This window comes from Leopardus geoffroyi, chromosome C3, assembly GCF_018350155.1.
Source record: "Leopardus geoffroyi isolate Oge1 chromosome C3, O.geoffroyi_Oge1_pat1.0, whole genome shotgun sequence".
NCBI classification, from domain to species: domain Eukaryota; kingdom Metazoa; phylum Chordata; class Mammalia; order Carnivora; family Felidae; genus Leopardus; species Leopardus geoffroyi.
Window position 1 is genome coordinate 3,759,310 of NC_059338.1, and position 10,233 is coordinate 3,769,542.

The 10,233-nt window shown below is 40.7% G+C and overlaps 1 protein-coding gene across 1 annotated transcript; it reads right to left on the reverse strand.

Moving 5' to 3' along the window:
• Positions 1–224: 224 nt before the first annotated feature.
• On the reverse strand, positions 225–1,187 carry LOC123586442 (olfactory receptor 6K2). Its single transcript, XM_045455667.1, has one exon. The coding sequence runs from the start codon at positions 1,185–1,187 to the stop codon at positions 225–227; it is 963 nt and encodes a 320-aa protein (XP_045311623.1).
• Between the last annotated feature and the right edge of the window lie 9,046 nt (positions 1,188–10,233).

Genomic DNA, 10,233 nt, shown 5'->3' on the forward strand with positions numbered 1-10,233 from the left:
TGTGCTACCTAGCTTTAATTTAAATAAATAAATCACGTACTCGAAAAAAATGTGTCAAGTTGGGTACAGAGCAAAAGAAACTATTGAATTCAGTTATTAGGGAATTCTGTTCCTTGGTGACCTCTGTAAGACCAGTCTCGGTAAACAGCTGATGGGAAAGGACAGATCACAGAGCTGAGAGTGAAAAGGCACCAGTGGCCACATAGACGTCCAATAATTAGATCTTACTTGAGGTCCTCGGTCTTATGAAAAAAGATTTTAGCTTGACCCAAGTGTTTTTTTATAGCTTCCTTCATCTCTTTGTTCCTCAGACTGTAGATTATGGGGTTGAAGAAGGGGGACAAGACTGCAAAGGCCAGAGCAATGGCTGTGTCCCAGAATAAGGAGTAGGTGGCCGAGAAGCGTAGGTACATGAGGGCCACACTGCCAAAGAAAAGCAAAAAGACAGTGATGTGGGAGACGCACGTGGAAAAGGCCTTGCGGCGGCCTTCAGCTGACCGAATACGTACAATTACAGCCACGATGCCAACATAGGACATGAAAATGAGCATTACGGCTGTGATAATCTCCACTGCGTGGACAGTATCCACCACCTGAATCATGACGATGGCTTGTGTGTCTGTGCAGGCCAGGCGTAGCACGGGGAGGAAGTCACAGAAGATATGCTCCAGGCGATTAGAGCCACAAAATGGCAGTGTCGAGATCCAGGCAATCTCAGGGAGGGGTGTGATAAAGCCACAAACACAGCAACCTAAAGCCAATTGGGCACACAGCCTGGGGGTCATGATAGTGGGATAATGAAGAGGGCTGCAGATGGCCAGGTAGCGGTCAAAGGCCATGGCTGTCAAGAGACAAACCTCACTGATGCCAGTGGAATGGAAGAAATACATCTGCAGGAGGCAACCATTTAAGGAAATGGTCTTCTCACCGAGCAGGCTGGCAAGCATCTTTGGAATGGTCGCTGTGGTGTACCAGATCTCCAGAAAGGAAAGGGTGCCGATGAAGAAGTACATGGGTGTGTGGAGGGGAGCATTCAGCTGGACCACTGTGATGATGACAAGGTTTCCAATGACAATGAAGGTGTAAATGAAGAGCAGTGGAATAAAACAGATGACAGAACTTCCCCAGGAATAAGGGAAAGCAGAGAAGATGAACTCCTGAGCGGCACTTTGATTGGGGCTCTCCATTTTCTAGTTGAAAACAAGGACTTCCAGCTCCCAGTTCACTCAAGCCTTGTAGGAGGTGCCTACGATTATCGGCCAGGAAGTGAACATGCCTACCGAATGCCAGCACTGTGTAGATCCCTGTACTGGGGATGCAAAGGAAGACAAAGGAAGAAAGAGATAGTCCATATTCCATAGATGCTTACAACTAAGGTTGTAGTATGGAAAAATATCCAGGCAGAAAGCAGAGTCAACATTTTAGACCAGTGATTCTCAAATTTTAGCATGCATCAGAGCCCTATGGAGGGCTTGTTAAAACACAGATTGCTGGTCTATATCCTGAAGGTTTCTAACTCAGTCGATATGGGATAAGGCCAAAGAATCTGCATGCCTAACACATTTCTAGGTGATGCTAATCCTACTGGTCAGGTGTGTTCAGACAAAGAAAGAATTAGACAAGGCAGTGAGGGAACAGCTAGGTGATGTTTCTTCTGTATTCAAGTCTTACTGGTTCCCCAATGATCTCCCCAAAACGTTTTCAAAATTCTTTCCTCAAACTCCCAATTCCTCATCTAATTCTTGGCATTTGACTTCATTGACTATTCTAATGCCAAAGACAAACCATCACTGGTGAATTTCACCCTCTTCCTTCCCTTTCTGCCTCTAAATAAGACATCCTCTGTCTCTCTCTTTCTCTCTCTCTCCCTTCATCCCTCCATGTATATATGCATAATATACATAATATGTATTTAACAATTTTTCAAAGAATATTCAGAAAAGAAAAACCACCGTTCAAATTTTTTTTTAAGAAACGATGGGTCATTCTACATTCTCCCATTCCTTCCCTTCCCCCTCTTCTAGAAAAATTGATCTCAAGTGTGTTTTGTGACAGAAGGCTTTGGTCAAATGACATAGTTCATGGAAAGTGGCTAGTTGAAGCCATAAATGCAGAGCTGCTCCAGGGGGATGTATGGGGAGGGGGATGGACAAGGGGGCTGGGGGCTCTGTGAAATGCAATTTAAACTCAACGTGATGCAGGATATGGTCCTATTAATTTATTCCCTTTTGGGAAACATTTGTTTTATTTTCTTCATTGATTCTCTCTTTTCTGCTATCAAATGGGCACAAATCGTATCCTGGGAGAAAAGTACTATCTTTACACAGACTATTTATTTCCTTTGTATCAACATCATTTTTCCCTAATACGTTAATATGTATTTATTGACTTCATTCGCTCCTGAAACCCTCTGAATCAATGATCTGCTCTCAATGCTCTACATCTCTTTTCTTAAAGTGTATCAGTGGCTTTCTGATTAAAAATCTAGTGCCCCCCCCCCCCCCGTCTTCTCATTGCCACTAATGTCCAAAGGTCAATCACCTGATCGTTGAAAGTCTTTCCTTTTTGGCCTTTTTTGACATCATGCTATCCTGATTTCCCTCATTGGCTATTCTGTCTTCCACCTCCCAGATTTCTATCTTTGTTTATTTTTTCTATCTTTGTTTATTGTTTCTTACTCCATATTTTTTTCTCACACAGAGACTTTATTTATTCAAGATTGCTTATCAACTTCTTTTGACCTTCTACTCTCATTCACTACAGTGGCTCCAGAATTCCTTATCTGTGGGTCTCTCTCCGGTGATCCACATTTTCTTCAGAACCCTCTCACTTAGAGGTCTCACCTGGACACAAACCTGCTCTCTCCACCTGTTACAGGTTGAATTCCATCATCCCAAAGTTCACATGTTGACGTTCTAACCCCTGGGACCTCAGAATGTGACTCTATTTGGAGAAAGGGTCTTTAAGGAGATAATTAAATCAAAATGAGGTCACTCGGGTGGGTCCTAATCCAACATGACTGGTGAACATCCAAGAAGAGTAGATGTGGACACAGGCAGTTTCAGTGGGAGGACCACAGGAAGACTCAGGGGGAAGACTGCCATCTACAAACCACGAAGACCTCATGAGGAAGCAACTCTGCCCAAACCTGGATCTCAGACTTCTAGTTCTCAGAATTGTAAGAAAATAAATTCCTGATGTTGAAGCCACTGAACCCACATCTATCTTCATTCAAAAGTTAGTAATCCTCAGTCTAGTGCAAATGTTAATGATGTTAACGCCAAACAGCTAACTGGAAATCTCATTTGATTCCTGAAGCATTGATACCTGAAACATTTCAGAAATCAATCACTATGCTCACTTGTGGTTTTAAAGCAAAAATCACGTAAGCTTTGGCCCCATTTACATCCCACACGTTTCCTGGGAAATTTTAATATTTTGATATTTAATCCTGGGAAACTTTTATGCTTTGTATGAACTTGCCTTATAACGTTTTCTCCTAATTTCTCCTTGCTCCAAATAATCTCAACAGATATTCAGAGTATCTGTGTGCACTCTAAGGTTATCTATTCTTATGCAGGTGGGTTATTCTTTTCCTAGGTAGCTTCAATTTCCCCAAATTAGTTAATTCACTGACCTTCCTGCTGTTGGACTCCAAAGTTGGACAAACATTGAGAAGACTCAATCTTTCTCTACCCTGATGTTGCCAGCCATATAGAGTCACTAAGACCAACTGCCTTTGCCCTTCTGCTGTGTTTCTACCCTGAGTCCTCCAACTGAACTTCATTTCCTTCACCAGGTAGGGATTTATAGATCTGATGCTTCCTGTAGAACTCTCTCTCTCTGACCCAGCCCCATATGTATGTATGTGTGTATCTTTTTCTGAGCATAACCAGCATGGGAAGACAGACTCTCCTGGGGATTTTACATAGGCTAATGAAGATAACTAAGAAAACAATCATTCCCATAATAGCTCCAATTAAGAAAAACAGTTCAGCCTGGTAATTAGGAGAACCCAGTCGCAGGGAACTCCCAGAGAACTCCAGTCCAGGACAAATGAGATAGTCTGGAAGCCTGAAGCATTGGAATAAATGTATTTTTCTAAGTTTGTCTGTCTGTTTGTTTGTTTGTTTGTTTGTTTGTTTTAGAGAGAGAATAGGGAAGGGAGAGAGAGAAGGTGAGGGAGAATCCCAAGTAGGTTCCACACTTAGCACAGAACCTGACCTGGGGCTCGATCCCACAACCCTGAGGTAACAACCCGTGCCGATATCAAGAGTTGGACACCCAACCAACTGAGCCACACAGGAGCCCCAGAATGAATGTATTTTTAAAAACTTCCTTTTCTGTGGTACTTTTGGTTGGATTGACTTTTAAATGAATCAAACTACTGAAAATCCAACACTTGGATTTGAAGGAAGTTGATTCAGCAGAGAAGAGCAGATTGGTGGAACAATGAAAAGTGAGATCCAGACTTCCATCCTGATTACTTATTTCTAGCCATGAAGCCAAATTTAGGAAAAAGCAAATTTGCTTTTAAGCTATAAGACATTCCATTCTCTCTTTGAATTTCTCCTTCTCTGTGTTATGGGCTAAACTCCTCTGTAAAAAGTTCTGGTTCTGTTACTAAAAACAGCTGTTAGGAACCCAAATCTGAATTTTAGGAAATGACATTTTTCTTTTAGCATATTTGACATGGGAATTGACAGTTAATAACACATTCTCCTAAAAATTTTGTGTTCTCATTGACAAGTTCAACTGGATGCTAACATGGTACTTCAAAAATGCTTATTAATTCTTACTCTATAATTAAACTACTCTTTATACTTGTATCAGTTAGGAATGCTCCTTGCTTATTTGATCCCAAATAGATGAGTCACTCTCTTGGACTTTTCCTTAAGGTTGCAAAATAGATCTCTAAGTGCCAGGCATCGTTTCCACACTCACAGCAAAAAAGTTGTGCGGCTGGGACTCCACCAGCAATAGCTCTCCCAGAAATCCTAGCAAATTGTTGCCAACGTCTCCATACTCGGAACCCCTTCAGAGACATGGGCAAAATAGGTTTAGGTGTGGGTCCTGGATTAGGCAACCGAGCCAACAAGATCTGCTATATCCTTGTTCACCTTAAAATACTAATTTGGAAATTAAGTCGAATTTTAAAATTCTGTATAATTTTAAGCATTGTGTTTGTTTTAGGAGACTCTATAAAAGGTATTGGTTATTTACATGGAAACAAATTTACTTGACAACCCGTGATGACATTTAATTCTGTATCATCGATTCCAAACTCAGGCAACGGTTCCCTTCAAGTAGTACATGAAGTCATGTCTAAGAAATTTATATAGTTGCAGCCATTTTAGACTTATTGCAACAATCCACTATTTTCATAAATGACATTAAATTACAATATGAAAGTATAAATTATTTTTTAACGTTTTGAAGCATGATAACAACAATGAGATACGTATCCATTTATTCAATGAATGAAATTTTATGAAACAAAGGACTCAGTATTAAAGTTGTCAACGTGTAGGGGCATCTGGGGGGCTCAGTCAGTTAAGTAACCGACCCTTGGTTTCCGACTTTGGTATCATGACTCAGGCCATAGTCTCACGGTTCATGAGTTTGAGGCCTGTGTCAGACTCTGCACTGACAGTGTAGAGCCTGCTTGGGATTCTCTCTCTCTCTCTCTCTCTCTCTCTCTCTCCCCCTCAAAAATAAATAAATAAACTTTATTTATTTATTTTTTAACGTTTATTTATTTTTGAGACAGAGAGAGACAGAGCATGAACGGGGGAGGGGCAGAGAGAGAGGGAGACACAGAATCGGAAGCAGGCTCCAGGCTCTGAGCCATCAGCCCAGAGCCTGATGCGGGGCTCGAACTCACGGACCGCGAGATCGTGACCTGAGCTGAAGTCGGACACTTAACTGACCGAGCCACCCAGGCGCCCCAATAAATAAATTTTAAAATTAAATTAAGATGCTTATTTATTTTGAGAGAGAGAGGGTGAACGCAAGTGGGTGGGTGAGGAACAGGTAAGAGATGGAGACGCAGAATCCGAAGCATCCTCCAGACTCTGAGCTGTCAGCACAGAGCCTCACACAGGACTCAAACTCATGAACTGTGAGATCATGACCTGAGTGAAGTCGGATGCTTAACTGACTGAGCCATCTAGGCGCCCCATCAAAATAAATCACCAAACTGAAAAAAAAAGCATATTTAAAAAAAAGAAAAAGAAAAATTGTCAACACATAACAAATAAGAGTTAAAAGGGAAAACAGAAAAGATCTGCACTGGTTATTAAATATATGCGATATTATTCCAGTGATTCTCAAATAAACGTGTTTGCATTCCTTTTGTTTTGTCTCAGATTGACAAAGAATATGCCAAGGGATACATGCTACACGAGGTAATGTGTTGAAATGTAAACTCTCAATGTTGCTGACCATACAAATTTTTAGGATATCGAGAATGGTGATCTGGCACTATTTCATTTTTAAATCCTGAATATTATTGAATATTGCAGCTGTATTTCTAGGAATTAATCTTGCAACAAGATCGCAGTCTACAAACGTACATGCCGTTTTTCACTGTGACATGATTTCACTGTGACATGTTTATGCTTAGATGTGATTGAAATAAACTTAAATCTGCAGCCATAGGGATAAGGGGTACAACCATAATACAACATACTATGCTGCAGTTGGTTTGATGTGGAAATACTAGACCTCTGTGCTGTGACTTGGAAAGACATAAACAAATGTGTTGTTAACTCTGATGGCATGCGATCTGCTTTTGTTTTTAGAGTTTATTTATTTATTTATTTGTTTAGAGAGTGAAACGGTGTGGGGGAGGGGCGGAGAGACAGGGGAGAGAAAATTCCAAGCGGGCTCCATGCCATCAGCGCAGCGCCTGATGCAAGGCTTGATCTCACGAACTGTGAGATCATGGCTTGAGCCAAAATCAAGAGTCGGACACTTAACCAAATGAGCCAACCAGGCGCCTCAATGATCTGCTTTTGTAAAAAAAAAAAAAAAAAAAAAAAGAGAGAGAGAGAAAGAAGAGAGACACAGAGAAATTTATATGGAAATACGTTTTTATTTATTTTCCTTAATTTTCATACTTCCTCCTATTTTCTCCATAGACAGCTATTTAAATTACTTAACTGTAATCGTAAGATATCTTCCGTAGGTATGTTTCCTTGAGAAACAAGCATTTGTGTTTTGTGTACATGTGCTTTTGGTTCACATCAATTGTATCGGATTGATTTCGTTGCATTGCTGATTTTTTTTTCACTCAGCATTATGTTTTAGTTATTTAGGTTTCTTTGTGTTCATTGAGTTCATACCATCTAGCACCTATATGATCCTCTGAAATATTCACTGATCTTAGTTAAAGCAACTCTTTTCCCCATCATAGGTCACAGATTGCTTCCAACTTCCCCACATCCAACCAACATCTTCACGCATGTTGATTTATTAACACGTGTGAAAATATGTTTGGGGCACATTCTTAGGAGCAAGATTATTAGGAGAGAGGATACACTCGACTTTAAGTTCTACCAGAATTTTCTCCAGAATGGCTACACTAGCTTATATTACCTGCTGGGTATGTGTGCTTCTTTGTCTCTACGTCCCCTCCAACACTGAGCCTTAATAAAGAGTTTAAGTATGTCTTTTTCTTTCTTTCTTTCTTTCTTTCTTTCTTTCTTTCTTTCTTTCTTTCTTTCAGAGAGAGAGAGATAAAGAGAGTGCACATGAGCAGGGGAAGGGCAGAAAGAGGGAGAGAATCCACACTGACAGCATGGAGCCGGATGCAGGGCTCAAACCCATGAACTGTGACATAATGACTCGAGCCAAAACAAAGAGTAGGGCACTTAACTGACTGAGCGTCAGGTGCCCCAGAGTTTAAGCATCTCTTTATGTGATTATGAGCCTTTTGCATTTATCTTATTTTAAATTACTTGTCTATATTTGTTGCTGATTTTCTTCCAAGTTTCTTTTCTTTGTTCTTCTTTGAAAGAAATCTTTTCCTTTAAGGAAAATGATTTTTTTCTCACCCAAAATAAACTAAACAAAGATGCAACAAGAAATGGTATTATGGTTTCAGAAAAGGACACGCTCACCAATTTACCTAACACAGCAGTTTCTAATTAGAGACTACTATAGAGAATTCATACGAACTTTATGCTATGTTTGGACAAACACAAAACATTTTGCTTATGTACGTATAACAAACGATAAGAATACAAAAGTAGGGGGTGCCTGGGTGGCTCAGTCGGTTAAGTGTCCAACTTCAACCCAGGTCATGATCTCATGGTTCATGAGTTCAAGCCCCGCATCGGGCTCTGTGCTGACAGCTCGGAGCCTCCAGCCTGCTTCCGATTCTGTGTCTCCCTCTGTTTCTCGGCCCCTATGCTGCTCATGCTCTATCCCTCAAAAATAAAGTTTAAAATATTTTTTTAAAAAAGAATACAAAAGTAGAATCTCTACAATTCTTCAATATGTCATGCATATGTTTTTTTTTATTTTCACATTGTTTTAAAAGCTTTTGTATTTAACTATTATTCTACCTTAAAAAATCTTTAATGCTGTAACATTATTTCCAAATACTGATCAAGTGCAAGAGGATTATAAGCCACAAAAACGGTGAGGCAAATGGTATAGAAAAAAGAATGGTCTTTCCAAAGAATGGCTCACCTGCATATCCCCCCCAACCCCCCACTGCAGGTCTCCAGCACCTTCTCTGTTTCTAAATGATAAAAAAAATCTATTAATTTTTTAAAATGTTTATTTTTGAGAGAGAAAGAGAGAGACAGAGCGCAAGCAGGGGAGGGACAGAGATAGAGAGAGGGAGAGACAGAATCTGAAGCAGGCTCCAGGCTCTGAGCTGTCAGCACAGAGTCTGATGTGGGGCTTGAACCCACGCACCGTGAGATCATGACCTGAGCTGAAGTCTGGCGCTTAACCGACTGAACCACCCAGGCGTCCCCCGCAAAAATCCATTTAATGTGTAAAATATCTTTCCCACTCATGCACACACACACACACACACACATATGCACACACACAACCAGGTGGCATGGTTAAATAATTACACATTTGATGCAGATAATGTTTCTGAAAATTATAGAATTATTAAGAAATAATTAACAATACGATTCTAAAATACTTACAACCCAAAAGAAAATCTTAAGATTCAGACAGTAAGGACTAGTTATTAAATTTTGACAATTCCGGGCTGGTACGGTGCCAGACAAAGCCCACGCACAGCAGAACACAGTAACTTATGAAGTGTTTCACACATGGATATTAAAACAATAATCATTTAGCCTCCTACCGATGAGTCTGCTCGTCAGCTGCAAGAAGGTGACTTAGGCTGGACTCCTGGCTTTGGGTTCTGGTTCTGGACTCCAGGCACCAGGCTTTGGGCAGATCAGCCCCCCATGTCTCTAATTCTCTGCACCAGGGGCTCCCAGGCACACGGCCTCATGAGTCCAATCCTGCCAGAAAAGCAGCTACCAGAGCGAACCCAACCACAAAGGCATCGATTCAACCCCTGTAATGTCCACTGACATCCCAATAGTCAAAAAAAAAAAAAAAAAAAAAAAAAAAAAAAAAAAAAAAAAAAGAAAAAGAAAGAAAGAAAAGAAAAAGAAAAAAGCCAATCCAAAGTAATGGGGCAGAAAAGTATACACCACCCACCCTGAAGATTTGTGAACTTGTAATTCCGTTACGGGGATGTGAAGAATTGGGACCAATAACTCAGTTTATCACTGCAACTTATCACTACCCTTTATTACAGTCGTGCTACAATTTCGCCTTGTCCATGACAGAATTGGCAGCTTCGCAGAGCGCCCCTCAACTTCTTGAAATTTATCTTGAGACAGAAGTTTTTGAAAATGGAAAGAACTTTATGCAAAAAAAAACAAAAGATAATTGCCATATTTATAAGAATGGTGATAGCCAGGGGCACCTGGGTGCCTCAGTCGGTTGAGCGTCCGACTTTGGCTCAGGTCATGATCTCAGGGTGCATGGGTTCGAGCCCCGCGTCAGGCTCTGTGCTGACAGCTGGGAGCCTCGAGCCTGCTTCGGATTCTGTGTCTCCCTCTCTCTCTCTACCCCTCCCCTGCTCGCATTCTGTCTTTCTCTCTCTCTTAAAAAGTAAAATAAATATTAAAAAAAAAAAAATGGTGATAACCAGGAAATGATAGAAAGGTTCAAAAGAGAGAAATA